Source organism: Zonotrichia albicollis, chromosome 16, assembly GCF_047830755.1.
Source record: "Zonotrichia albicollis isolate bZonAlb1 chromosome 16, bZonAlb1.hap1, whole genome shotgun sequence".
NCBI classification, from domain to species: domain Eukaryota; kingdom Metazoa; phylum Chordata; class Aves; order Passeriformes; family Passerellidae; genus Zonotrichia; species Zonotrichia albicollis.
Window position 1 is genome coordinate 14436922 of NC_133834.1, and position 14565 is coordinate 14451486.

A 14565-nucleotide genomic window follows, 5' to 3' on the forward strand; every position below is an offset into this window, starting at 1 on the left:
ACACTCAGCATTGTGTTCATCTGGGTTCTACCAGGAAAATTGTGCTCCTGCACAGGCAGTGAGGAGAGGAGAGAGTTTGAGAATGATGTGCCTCATTCAGGGCAGGATGTGGTGAATCCCATCAGACTTGAGCCTTGCTGAGTGAGAGACAGAGAGAGGGAAATGCTTTCTCTGCTGGGCCTGATGTGCTCAGCAGGGCTGGCAGGGAGAGGTTCCCTGAGCCCAGAACTCCCCCTGGCTCTGCAGGCACTGCAAGGGCAGAATCCTGCTCTGAGGGGTCTGGTGGTGTCTCAGAGATAATGGCTGAGCAGAACTTTGCCTTGTGTATGAGATGAGATTGTGGAGTACATGGGGATGCTTCCTGCAGTTTCTGTTTTCCTGCTGGGACTGGGAACAGCCTGGAAGAGTCCTTGCAACTCAGGAGACTCTCTCAGATCACCTGACAGCAAAAGCTCTTCCTTTGTTGTCAGAGATGGGAACAGAAAACACTGGAAGCACAAAGAGGGGATCACAGGCTTGGTCATATTTCTGTGTGACAGTTGAATATTTATGGCTTTGCTGCAGCTCCAGTCTCCTCTGAGATGTGCTTATTCTTCTTTCTGCTGAGGATTTTACAGCATGTTTTTGTTCTCCTGTGAGTTTCCTTCCCAGAACTGTCTGCCCTCATCTGGGTAGTATTATCTGAACCAAAGCAGGAGCTTGGGGTTTCTTTTAAATGCTTTTGGAAAAACTGGTGTGTTCAATCCTAGCTGTGGCATAGAGTGGTCTTTTCCAGGGTCTTAAGGTGACAGAAGCTGGAATTTGTCACCCAAACCAAATAAGGATAAATTGACAAAAAGGAATAACTAAAACCAGGAGTTTATGGATGTGCCCTCCCTGATCAGGGCAGTGTGGATGGAGAGGATGTCGGTGCTGTAAGAAGCCCTGGAGACACACATGGGGATGGTTATGGTTCATGAGTCTGGGCTTTGAAACCTGTCACAGCAGGAGTCAGAGCATCCCTGGGGCTGTGCAGCTGCTGCTGCCTGAGTGCAGGAGCCTTCCTCCCTGGGAGGAGGCTTTTCCAGGAGATGGGAGGTTGGTACAGGGCTCAGAGCCTCACCGTGTTTCCAGGTAGGGATCTGTGACTGTGTTTGAGGGGTCTGAGGATGAGGGGAGAGATGAGGATCTGACTCCATGTTTCAGAAGGCTTGATTTATTGTTTTATGATATATATTACATTAAAACTATACTAAAAGAATAGAAGAAAGGATTTCATCAGAAGGCTAGCTAAGAATAGAAAAAGAAAGAATGATAACAAAGGCTTAATCTCGGACTCTCTGTCTGAGCCAGCTGACTGTGATTGGCCATTAATCAGAAACAACCACATGAGCCAATCACAGATGCACCTGTTGCATTCCACAGCAGCAGATAATCAATGTTTACATTTTGTTCCTGAGGCCTCCCAGCTTCTCAGGAGGAAAAATCCTAAGGAAAGGATTTTTCATAAAACATCTCTGTGACAGTGATCAAAGGCTGGGCTGCCTTCACCACTCTGAGGGTTTGGGGAGTCTCCTCTCCTCCCACCAGGGACAGGTCAGCACTCAGAGCTGATGCTTCCACAGGCTTGGGAAAGGATTTACAGCTGCTGTGATGTTGGAGGAGTGACAGGAACCAGCCCTGAGGTGAAATTCTCACACCCACCCTCTTGTGGAACATTAAAAGTAGCACTAAAGTAACATAAAAAGTGTCCAAGTTCTTTCAGTAGCAGAAGGTTCCTGCAGAGGATCCCCCTCCCTTTTTGTGTCCAAAAGGGCCCAGCTCAGCATTAGAACAACTGGCTCCATGCAATTCTCTCCTGCCTCACAGGGAAAGTGACTTTCTGCCTGTTTTTTCCTGTTGATGGCACAGGAAGGCTGTGTCAGGAGCTCTCCACTGGACATTAGAGCCAGGCTGGACAAAGCAGGGTGCTCATCCTGCAGCCACCTCTTTGCTTTCTAGTCCACGAGGAGAAGGATTTTCTGGGAGAAATAAGACTTTTCAAGCTCTGTTTTCTGTTGGTTTGTGAACTCCCATTCAGGTTGGCTGTTGGAAAACAGATGTGACAGATGACAGGAACGATTCCCACAGGCCTTGCTTCCCAGATGTGGCCTTGGAGCAGCATCCTGGGATCCCCATGGATCCACAGCTTACACCAGGATGTGTATTTGCCTGATTTCAGGCAAATGTCTCATTAATCCCCTTGGATTTTCCAGCCTGGATTTCCACCTGGAATCCCCTTGGATTTTCTCCTTGGATTTTTCAGCCTGGATTTTCCAGCCTGGATTTTCCAGCCTGGATTTCCACCCTGGAATCCCCTTGGATTTTCCACCTTGGATTTTCCACCTTGGATTTTCCAGCCGGGATTTCCATCTGTAATCCCCTTGGATTTTCTCCTTGGATTTTCCAGCCTGGATTTCCACCCTGGAATCCCCTTGGATTTTCCACCTTGGATTTTCCACCTTGGATTTTCCAGCCTGGATTTTCCAGCCTGGATTTCCCTCTGTAATCGCCTTGGATTTTCTCCTTGGATTTTCCTTGGATTTTCCAGCCTGGATTTCCATCTGTAATCCCCTTGGATTTTCTCCTTGGATTTTCCTTGGATTTTCCAGCCTGGATTTCCACCCTGGAATCCCCTTGGATTTTCCACCTTCAATTTTCCACCTTGGATTTTCCAGCCTGGATTTCCACCCTATTTCCACCCTGGAATCCCCTTGGATTTTCCCCCCTGTGCCCTGGAGCTGGATGATTATCCTGCAGGTTTCTATGGAAATAGAGGCTGGTGCTGGTTTGAGCACATTTATCTCTTCTTTTCCTTCTAGAGCATTCACAGACAAGAAGTTTGTTCAAAGAACAGCTGAAAGAAATAGGAAATTGGGATTTTGCTGCATTCCCACTCTGTAGGGCTTGTCTGGGCTCACTGCACTGTGCCACTGCTGCAGACAGGAGCTGGCATCATGCACTGGCAATGGGGAAGATCCCTTTCCTTAAATCTCCTTTTCCTCTGATGATATTTTCCACAGCAACCAAGTGTAATGTCAGCAGTGGAGGCTGGAGATTGATGGACTGCAGGACAGAATGCACAGATCCACTGGGAGATGCCAAAGCCCTTGGTTTGGTGCAGTTGATTTGACTGAAACAGAGTAAAAGTGAAATCCCCAGTTCTGATTTCAGGCAAATATCTCATGAAGCACAGGAAACAGAGGAAGGAGACAACACAAAAGGCTGCTGAAGTGGAAAGGCAGTTGTCAGAGGGGCTTTACTATTCAAATGAATTTCATTTTCTGGTTGTTACTTTGAAACATTTGTGGAATGCTCTGAAGTGCCTGTCATTTGCCAAGCAGCACACCCGAAATCTCTCAGGTGATGACACAATTAAAGAGCATTATATGGAGCTCATAATGCAGAGTGGATGCTTCTCCATGCAGGGTTAGCCCTTTTCTCTCCATCATAAAAGTCCTGATGAAACCATGTTGAAAATTAATTTCTTTTTCTGTTTTTTTGAAAAGGTCAGTCCACATAAGCTGAGGACAAGTTAACACCTGCAGTAAATCAAAGTTTAAAAGCCTTTAAAAGTAGTGAAGTTTCTTTGAGTTACACCTGAGCCTGTGTTTTAAAAGTGACTATTTTATTTTTTGATCCCTGGAATGATTCCTGCCCACCGTGAACTCTGCCTAAATGCATCTGCATTTCTGGAATGTTCTAACCAGAAGCTGACAAATGTGACTTTCAAGGGTTGCCTTTGTCCCTGGACTGTGGCCTTGCTTACAGAGCGTGCAGTCACAGCACATTCTCCTCTCCTGAGTGACACATCCTTACCCTTGCACTTGTACAAGTTGCTTGCTTGGCTGCCCAGAAAATGGATGAAAAACAAAATAAGGTGCTGAGCCTGGGAAATGCTGTGCTTGTGTGGAGCTGTGACCCAAATGCCAGATTTTTGCCTATCCATAAGAATGTGGCACGATGAGGCTAACAGATATGTGTCACTTGTGGTGACATGAGCACAGGAGAAGTGTGCTATTTTGGCTACAGGCATGTAGAAATTCATGCAATCCCTTCCCTACCCTTCCATTTGGTTGGGTAATTAGAGCATTGCCTTCACAAAGGCCTTTTCTGCTGAGTGCTCAGCACAGTCATGGAGAATTGAGGTCTCAGCTGATGGATGCAGCTCCTGGTGATGGCTGGGGGTGCTCTGTGTGTTGGGTTGGAATGCTCAGGCTCTTGGGAAGCAGTTGCAGATTTATATTCTTGGGATATCACTTAAATGGAGCTACTAGAATAGCTGGAAGAAAGCAAATGACATAAATTAACAACACTGGGCTGAGTTTAATCCACCAGCTGCATCCTCGTGTGCTCTGTGGCCACAAGATCCTGATTTTCCTGCTTTATTTTAAGGGACCAAGGCAACATGGAAGTGAGAGCTGTCCTTTGTGCATTTCAGGCTGTGGAGAAGGCGTTTGCAGTGCCAAAGGGATTTTACTGGCAGACAGTTGAGAGTGATGACAAACACTTCCCTGACAGCAGTGCCATGGAGGCTTGCAGGGACACAGACATCGAGGTAAAGAACAACAAACAACCCCCTCCTTCCTCCCCTGGGGCTCAGGGGGACACTGAGGGACAATGAAGTGCCCTGGAATATTTCAATCTAGAGCTTTGATACAAATTCTGAGCTTGAAGTATTTTTCCCTCAGACCTAAATATATCAGCTGAGTATTTTATGTCATCAGTATTGATGTGCTGATTGCTCTGAGCCACAGAAGATTAAACTTTGAAATGTGTAGGTTGGAGAAATTGCTACCAACCAGGTGCAAATTTGTAAGAGTAGACAAAATTTTGATAACCTGGAACCACTTGACTGTAAGTCAGTAAACAGCACAACTTGGATTAAACTCAGAAACATTCCAAGAAATTTCTGAAGGTTCTGGTACTGCCTGACATTGAGTAACTGTGTGTGTGGTATGAACAAGTGGGGAGCATTTGTACTGACTCTACCCCAGGAGAAGAGAATTTAAAGTGATTTAAATTAGCTCTTGGTGAGGAGTGCAGCACAGAAATGTTCAGGACCTCACCCCTGTGAAATGAGTTCTTATTGAGAAGAGCAGGGCTGGGCCAGCAGCAGGAACAGGGATCAGCCCAGGGTCACAAAGCCATTGATTGCTTTGGGTTGGAGAGGCCTCAAAGCCCACCCAGTGCCACCCCTGCCATGGCAGGGACACCTCCCACTGTCCCAGGCTGCTCCCAGCCCTGCCCAGCCTGGCCTTGGGCACTGCCAGGGATCCAGGGTGGGCACCCTGTGCCAGGGCCTGCCCACCCTCACAGGGAACAATTCCCAATTCCCAATATCCCATCCATCCCTGCCCTCTGGCAGTGGGAGCCATTCCCTGTGTCCTGTCCCTCCATCCCTTGTTCCCAGTCCCTCTGCAGCTCTCCTGGAGCCCCTTCAGGCCCTGGCAGGGGCTCTGAGGTGTCCCTGGAGCTTCTCCTCTCCAGGTGAGCACCCCCAGCTCTCCCAGCCTGGCTCCAGCCCTTGGGGCATCTCCATGGGCTCTCTGGACTGGCTCCAACAGGCCAACATCTCTCTTGTGTTGGTGGCCCCAGAACTGGGCACAACCCTGCAGTGGGAGCCCCCAGTAACCAGGCCAAGGCAGGAAGCCCAGGGTGATCTCTGGTGATCTCTGAGATCACTCAGGCTGGGCACAACTGAACCAAACTGCAATGGAGAGCCAGGCCAAGTGCCAGGCTCCTGAGGAAAGGGGACACTGGCACTTCCAGAGGCTTCCCTGTGCTAGATGGCTCTGTTATCACAGCTGGCCCCAAGCCCAGGCAGCCCCAGGGACTCAGAGCAGCCACAGGAAAATTCTTCCTTGCTGGCTGCTGTGAGTACTGGGTTAATAGCAGGAGAGCTTCAGTTAGACAAACATAAAGAAATGGAGCTTTTATTCCTAATTAGACCACTTTTATATGATTTGAGTAAATTTCTATCTTCATTTATCATGATGGTAAAGGCTCATAATGTCTTTATGGGGCAGTAGCATTTCATTTCAAGTGTCCAGTAGTGATGGATTCATTTGGTTTTTGCTGCAGCCATAAACCTTGAGCTGGGGAAATCCTTGAGCTGCTCAACATCCAGGAGAGCCATGCTGAAATTTGGGGCCAGAAAATCACCTTGTCTGATCCCCAGCTAGACAATTTATTATCCACAGAATCACACAACTCCCTGTTGTAAAGCCCTTGCTTTTAAAAACAATTTATTTCTCTGATGGGGAAAATAATAATAATTTGTTTCCCTTTTGGGTATAAACATTCAGAATGTGTTGGTGTGAGTCTTCCTACATGCCAGGATGGGCTGAAATGGATTAGGCTGGTACAGAAAACTCTGAAATGTAAATCTGGGACAGCACCAGTGTTTGCCTTTTGATGTTTTTTTAGTGTTGATTTTGGTTCTGTTAAAGGCATAGAGACACAACCAGTTGGTCTATTATTATTTAATGATCCAAAGATGGGCAAGTGGTGCTGCACAAAGTGAACAGCAGAAGGGATGCACTGTGGGCTCTGCCCCAGAGGCCTTGCAATTTTTCACTAGTAGGTTTATGTGACAAAAGGCAAAGTTATATCAGCAGAAATAGATTAAATTATAATTATTGGTAGCTGTGATTTAGCCCAAAGCCAAGAGCCTCATGTGTGAGCTGCCCATAAACACAAACCAAACCCAGGCCTCTCTGCAGCTCTGGCAGTGCAGATCCATCCTGGGAACTACAGGTGAGCAGCAGGGCTGCACCTCTGAGCTTCTGCTGGCCTTGGGACCATTTCCCTGCTTTTTCCATGTTTTTCTCTGGCTGTCCAGGTTGCCATGGTGCTGCTGTTTGAGGCTCTCTTCCAAAACCCCCTGGAGACCCATCACACTCTGAGGCTGCTGCTGGGCTCTGGGCTGGATGTCTGCGGCCTCCGCCTGCTCTACCCCGGCCAGGAGCTGCTGCTCTCCAGCTCAGGTGGGCTCTGCCTCTCCTCCAGGGCTTCCCTGACCTGTAACTGCACTGAGGTGAAGGGTGATCAGTCACATTTGCATGAGGGTTGCTTTATCAGTTGCTCTATCTTTCCCAAAAGAAATGATAGAATAGCTTTGACCCTCCCCTCCCCTCCCCTCCCCTCCCCTCCCCTCCCCTTCCCTTCCCTTCCCTTCCCTTCCCTTCCCTTCCCTTCCCTTCCCTTCCCTTCCCTTCCCTTCCCTTCCCTTCCCTTCCCTTCCCTTCCCTTCCCTTCCCTTCCCTTCCCTTCCCTTCCCTTCCCTTCCCTTCCCTTCCCTTCCCTTCCCTTCCCTTCCCTTCCCTTCCCTTCCCTTCCCTTTTCTCCCAGTGTTGAATATCCATGAGCTGAATTTTTAACTCTTCATACATTTTTGGGTCTCAAACTTTAGCTGTTTAGCTGTTCCTTTGCAGTGAGCTGTCCAACATTTCAGTGCCCTGAGCTCCAGGGATAGGCTCATGTGAGTTAAATAAAATCATTTAGTTCCCCACTGATACTCCTGAAGGTTTTAGCTGCAGAAAATCCAGCCTTCCTTGTGCACAATTTCCCCATCTCATTGCCTATGGGACTTCAGAAGTACTGATTTATATGGCCTGTAATTGCATTAGCTGATAAACCATCACCAAAATGCTACATTATTTAATAGAATCCCATCTGAGGTGGGAAACCAGCAGGAGAAGGTAAATAAACACAATCTGGGGCTCTGAACTCAAATCACAAAGTCTTGAACATCACACACCAATGTATCAAATATACATGTACCACTCAAATCTTTATTTTCTCCCATTTGAGAAACAGAGATGATGAAGCTTGCCTTAAAGCATCATGGAACATTATTGGTTGCTGCTGCAGCACAATAATATTCAGATATTCCAGAGCAACAGGTGTGCCCTTAGCTGCAGAGTTTACAGATTGCTTGTGGCTTGTGCTTCTTTTTAAGCCAGGAAGTTCTTCTGGAAGGTTCAGATATGCCACAGACAATCCATTTCTCTTGGGAAAGGCCACAGGCAGGCTGAGAGGGAGAGAAGGGGAATGAAGACCAGCTTAAGCAGAGAAAATCCCCCAGTCTCCTCTCTCCCTTTTTGCATTTGAAAGCAGCAGGAGCAGGCTGCCCTAGGAATGGGATTGCAGTTGCAGCTGTCTGGGTGCTGTGCACAGAACACATTCCTGGTGAGAGCTGGAGAAATGGAGGAGGGCTCCAGAGATGAATAAGAAAACCATAAAACCTGCAGTCATTAGGAGCTGACAGGCAGCAGATCTGCTTCAATGCTCTGTACCATGCACCATTATTTAAGAACATTTCATAGGAAGAGACAATTCATTTGAGCTGAGAATTGCTGTGCAAGTTTGTAAATTAGATTTTTAGCCTTAGCTTGATAACTCTAAAATTATTATTTTAAATATTTACAGCCAGTTGCTCCATTATCTACCTGCTCTGGAGATTTGTTTTCTGCCTTCTGATTCTCATGCAAGAAATGATACATTTGTATATGCTTTTAAACTAAGGGAAGAAAATCACACACCTTGCTGCATTTTCTGACATCTGCAGTAAGAATTGGAAAGAAGGCAAACTTGCTTTTTCTGGGTTACTTCCTTGGCCCCAATTGTGCTGCAGAAAGGTTTGCCAGAGTCATAGGGAAGAGCTGTGGAAAGAAATAAGGGAAGTCAGGGTTCAAATCCTGGCAGAAAATTAAAGGTGGCAAATCAAATATTTGTCTGGACCTCAGAGCATTGTACAAAATCTGTATTTAATCCAGAAGGAAATAATTTAAAAAAGAAGTTCCCAGATTTCCATTTTGTGATGCCCTTCAAAACCATCCCTTTCCTCAGGCCCCAGTTCTTGTCCTGCACTTCAATCCCCCAGCCTTCCTGGTGGTGATGAACAAGAGGAACTTGAAGTGCTGGCTTAGAGTCACAGTTTGGGCTGAAAAACCCCTAAAGACCACCAAGTTCCAACCCCTGCCACAGGCAGGGACACTTGCAGTGCATCACCTGTAATAACTTCTCACAGCAAAGATGAGGCAAACAATTCCTCTCTTCAGGAGATTGCCTTGAATAACCTCAGGTTTGCTATTGGGTAAACACAAGCAGGTGCTGCCAGCATCTCTCCCCCAGGGCAGGTAACCAGGAGATGAATTCCCAAAATAGGTAACCAGGAGATGGATCCCAGGGATTTGGTTGTTTGCAGGGGTCCCAGGATCAGGGAAGAGACAAGAATCTGACTCTATGTTTCAGAAGGCTTATTTATTATTTTATTATATGTATTATATTAAAACTATACTAAAATAATAGAAGGAAGGATTTCATCAGAAGGCTTGAGAGGAAAGAAGTGGAATGATAACAAAGGCTTGAGTCTCAGAGAGTCCAAGCCAGCTGACTGTGATTGGTCATTAATCAGAAACAACCACATGAGACCAATCACAGATGCACCTGTTGCATTCCACAGCAGCAGATAATCATTGTTTACATTCTGTTCCTGAGGCCTCCCAGCTTCTCAGGAGAAAAAATCCTAAGGAAAGGATTTTTCATAAAATGTGTCTGCAACACCAGACAGGTAACCAGGAGATGGATCCCAGGACAGGTAACCAGGTGGTTCCTCTGTTGAAGTCTGCCTCTGACAGATCCAAAAAGAGCCTTTAAGTGGAGTGAATGACTTTGGGGTGGGTTATTCCATGTTTTATTCACACAAGTGTTTGTTTCCACAGAAAAGCTGCCTTCCTCCTACACTTCAGAGCCTGGCGAGGTGCCCCCCGTGCTGGCATTAGGCGTGAGAGGCCCCAGAGCCCACGGGATCCTGCAGGACATCACCCGAGGCTGTGGCAGGGCGGAGCCTGTCGTGTCCCTGCCCCTGGCCAGCCGGGTGCACCGGGAGCTGTGCCTGTGGTTCGGAGGGAGAGCTGCTGGAATGCTGCCCCTGCCTGCCAGGTGATGGCCCAGGACGGTTTGGAGGTGTTGTTGCACAGGCAGTGAGCCCTGCAGGCAGGCAGGCACTCAGAGATCTGTGTCCAAGGGTCCTGAGGCAGGCAGGCACTCAGAGATCTGTGTCCTGGGTCCTGAGGCAGGCAGGCACTCAGAGATCTGTGTCCAAGGGTCCTGCAGCACGGGGGTGCACGGGGAGCAATCCCTCCACTTGTGCGTTTCCAAGCCAGTTGTGCAGTCTGCAGAAATCCTTCTCTCTTCTGCAGCAGATCACAGAACCATGGAATATCCTGAGTGGGAAGGGTCCCACAGGGATCATCCAGCCCAGCTCCTGGCCCTGCACAGACCCCCCAACAATCCCACCCTGGGCATCCCTGAGATCATTGTCCAAGCTCTTCTGGAGCTCTGGCAGCCCCGGGGCTGTGCCCATTCCCTGGGGAGCCTGGGCAGTGCCAGCACCCTCTGGGGATGAACCTTTCCTGATATCCAACTTAAACCTGCCCTGGCACAGCTCCAGCTCCTACATGTGTCAGGTGTGGGACAGTTGCAGTTGCTTCCCATTCCCTGCTCCCTGGTATCCATGCCCCTAATTCACACTCTTGCTGCACGATTTGGACACCTGGTGCTGGAGAAGAGCTGCAAGGCTGTGCCAGTAGTGACCCTCTCCTAGGAAACCTCTGGCTTTGCCCTGTTTATCAACTGATAAAGGAATCAGTAGGAACAGGTTCTTTGGAGGATGATGGGAGAAGTGTGTGAAAATGAAGGGTGGCTTATAACCTTGAACTGCATGAGAAACTCTGCTGCAGAAGGCTCAGACTTGCAGGTTCTGAAGAAGTTTTTAGGGATGCTGCCTCTTCTGGGGGCAGGGTGGCACAGTCAGAGGCAGCAGGCTGGAGGTGAGATGCTCTGCTCTGCTGTCAGTGCTTTCTGTGAGTGGCAAAGCTGAGCCATGTGGAATTAACCTGTGGATTGCTGTGCAGGATTATGTGTCAGAGTTCAGCTCTGCTCTCAGCCACAACCAGTGACTCTCACCATTTTTATGTTTAAGATGTCAAAAAAAAAATCAATTTGGTCAAATTTCATTCTCTTTATTTGTTTATTTTCCTCAGGGATGCATTTTCCTCTTACAAAGATGATAAATTCTGCTCCTCTGGTATAACTCAGTCCAGAGCAGTGTTACCTCCTAAATAATGCACTTGTCTTTCTCCTAATGCTGGTAATTTGGTCTGTTGGGAGACAGGAATACAAAAACTGCAGCTCAGATTGCCCTTTTCAGATTAGACTTGCAAATGCTCCAGGCTCCTGGGAGTGAGCAAGCAGGATGTGTTCCAGCCAGCTCCGTGCTGGTGGCAGGGGATGAGGCAGGTTTGCCTGAGCAGCCTGAGCTCACAGTCCCAGCCCAAACTGTTCCCAGACAGTCCCTGGCTTTCAAGCACACCTTCTGTTCACCCTGCCCTGATTGGGTCCTTTTGGATGTGCAGGAATGTTGTGGAAGTTTCTCTGGCAGGAACATCCCTGCCAGACTGGATCATGCTTGTTGCCTAACACGAACCCTTCAAACTGGTTAAACTCAGCCTAAAGAGCCCAAAGTGAATAGCAACTAGGATGTGTCTGTGGGTGGGAAAAGCTCTGCTAGTGCAGCCTGACATATTTCTTGATTCCCAGATTTCTTTGCCAAGCTGACTACTTTGCATTAGCTACTTTTAATTGAACACAGGGAGCCTCAGGGGGAGTAATATGAAAAGATGTTCAGTCAGAGAGACCTTGATGCAGCTCATGTCACGGACAAGGGATTGAAATGGCTTTTCCAGTAAAGCAGTTTTACCAGAGAAGCTTCTGTGGCCTTGGATTTGTCACAGAAAGTAGGTTTGAATCAGAACCTTTTAATATTTTTCATTTAATATTTATCATTTTTTCTGCAGCTCTCAGAGACCTTCCCCAGCTGGGGCAGGAGCAGATAAAGAAAAAGTTGACCTCCAGGGCTTGATGCTGCCTCGACCTCCAGCCATGCTTGTCTCAACTACCAAAGGTCAGTGCTAGGAAATGAAATTTGAGGGTTTACAGTTCTCCTTCACTGATAACATCACTTTACTCCAGCCCAGCTAAGGCAGTTCTGCCTCTGCATTGCTCAGGGCTGTGACCTGGCCAGTTGTGGAGGCAGGAATGAATTTCTAGTGGGACACTGCTGCCTGGAATGAAGCACAGAAGTGGCACCACCTCATCCTCCTCATGGGAGCAGCTGCTGGAGTCCTGGGGGCTGCTTGGATTTCACTGAAGGGGGGAAAAAGAAACAAAAAACACTTCACAGGAAATCTCTGCACAAAGAAAGAAGAGCTGACAGAGTCCTTAAACTGCTGGTTCACTGATCAGAGATCATCTGAATATTATAATCAGGGCAATTAAAAGGTTAAGGCTTTGTTTAGGGCAGGACTGACCACAGTCAGAGAGGAGAGCATTTTATGGGATTAATATCAATGGGTTATCACCTCACATCCCCATTTTCCCTTTGTAGGAGCAGTGTTCAGCCCCTGAATTTGGACCTAAGCAGCAGCAAACCTAACCAGCAATATCCAGGGGACACTGCCAAGGCTAAAAGGTGTTGGGCTCCTGCTGGAAAGGCCAACATCCCCTGGAGAAGGCCTGGCACAGCCCATCTGGGGGGCAGGGGGCTTTTGGACAATGCTCCTGGCTGGTTCCTGCTGGCCCAGTTGAAGAGGGAATTTCATTCACAGGAATGAAGGGAGAGCAGAGGGGAGCAGAAGTTCAGCAGCTCTCAGGGAGGAGATGGCAGAGGGAAAGCAGGACTGGAGTGACAGGGAAAGAAGGCTTGGGGAATTACATTGTCAAAGAAAAGAATCCATGAGAAAAGGATGGAAGCATAAGGCAAAAAGATGAAAAAGGAGTAGAAGAGAAGGAAAATAGAGAAGGGAGAAAGGAAAAAAACAATTTTGAGCCAGTTTTTCATCTTTTGGCTCATGTTAACTCAGGTAGTTTGGCAGGCAGCCCTTGGCTCTGTTATTTGGGATTGGGATTGATGGCAGCTGGTGGCTACTGATGGAATGAGTCACATTTGCTGCCTCCCCTTCCTTTTATGGCCCTTAATGATTCACATTTGCTGTGGGCTGCTGAGTTCCACCACACCACGTTCCATCTGCATGGAGCCTCAGAAGTCACTGTCAAGCTCTGCTCCTCAGATAACTGCTCTGGCAAGAGGAGCTGAAACTCTGCTCTGGGAGCAGACACCCTTGGGGTTTTCAGGAAAAGAAACATTCAGTGATTCCTTCCCTGTGGTCTCCAGCAGCTCCTCTTGGAGCAGGAATATTTACCCATGCAGAGCAGAGGTGTTGCAGCTCGGCAGACCTGCCCCTTCTCAGTAATCAGAGTTTTGGTGACCCAAGCAGATATTCTTGTTGATTTGGGATATGTGTGTGCAAAAAAATTGGTTTTTAAAGTGTTATCAACTGGAGTGGAACCAAAATCTTCCCACCAGCAATCTTAGGTTTTGACAGCTCCCATATCATGAATATGGTTAAAATCCAGTGTTAAAGCCATAAAGCCAAACAGAGATTTTAGGCAAAGAACCATCCTGCATGTCCCATCTTTAGTGATAAATACAAGGTTTTGGTGCTGTTGCTTTGAACAACCAGGCTGAGCCTTGACAGGACAGATATCCATATCACAAAATTTAGAATAAAAATAAATATTCACTGTCCTACCCTCAGAATCAACTGGGACACAATGAAAAATCCTCCAATCTCAATAAATCTATTGGTTAAAGCTATGAGAAATTACTGAGGCAGCATAGAGGAAACCCATGTAAAAATGGTCTCAGAGCTCACTCTTGGCAGCTTCTGGAGATCTGAATATACATTGTGAGGGATAAAAAGCTGTGTTAGAACTGAGAAAGTGTAGTAATGGAGGTCATGGTAAAAACAGGGAGCTCAGGCAGGTCAGAGGCTTCAGGGAAAAGTTTTGAGCTTGTCTCACAGTTTTTAAGAGGTGGGGGGCTGCTCAGGAGGCCTTGGAGGCTCCTTCTCCTGAGCTTGCTCAAGGTTGGCAGGGAGCCTGGGATTCAACTTGAAGAACAGGAGTCTAAAAACCCAAAGTTCTAACCCAAGGTGAATTCCAGTTGTGTCTACAATCATTTGTACTGGGATGAGGGACTCAGGGAGAGCTCGAGCAGCCAGAGCTGCTGGGAGAGGATCAGGTGGGACAGGGCAGGCTGGTACCATTGCCATGGTGTCCAAGGAACCTGGGAGGCCCCAGAGGGTACCAAACCAAAGGTGAGAGCACAGGTGGTCCAGAGCTTCAGGAGCTTGTGTCTGGGATGAAGATTAAAGGCAGGAACAAAGGAGGGACAACGGGAAGGAGTAGGGGGTGCTGGGTAGGATTGCTGAGACCACCAGTAACAGCAGAGAGCAATGAGAGCAGAGAGGAGTGGCCAGAGCTGCTTCATGCTCTTTGGAGTGGACAAATGGAGCAAGAACAAGTAGTTCTTGTTGCCCTGTTTGGTCACTCAGAGCGTGGCCAGGCCTGCAAGGCTCAGTCCTGCCCTGAGTGCTGGGGGCTGCACAGGGACAGCTCCCACAGCCCAGCCAGCACCAA

General features: G+C 47.8%; 1 protein-coding gene across 5 annotated transcripts in view; it reads left to right on the plus strand.

The window, feature by feature from the left end:
• The window catches only part of DNAAF8 (dynein axonemal assembly factor 8), a 105470-nt gene that overhangs the window by 44812 nt on the left and 46093 nt on the right, over positions 1-14565 (plus strand). For all 5 annotated transcript variants that reach the window (XM_074553113.1, XM_074553114.1, XM_074553115.1 and 2 more), the window contains 4 exons: positions 4460-4576; positions 6863-7007; positions 9747-9966; positions 11883-11989. In XM_074553113.1, coding sequence (XP_074409214.1) covers positions 4460-4576; positions 6863-7007; positions 9747-9966; positions 11883-11989 — 589 coding nt within the window. The remainder of the gene's footprint in view (positions 1-4459; positions 4577-6862; positions 7008-9746; positions 9967-11882; positions 11990-14565) is intronic.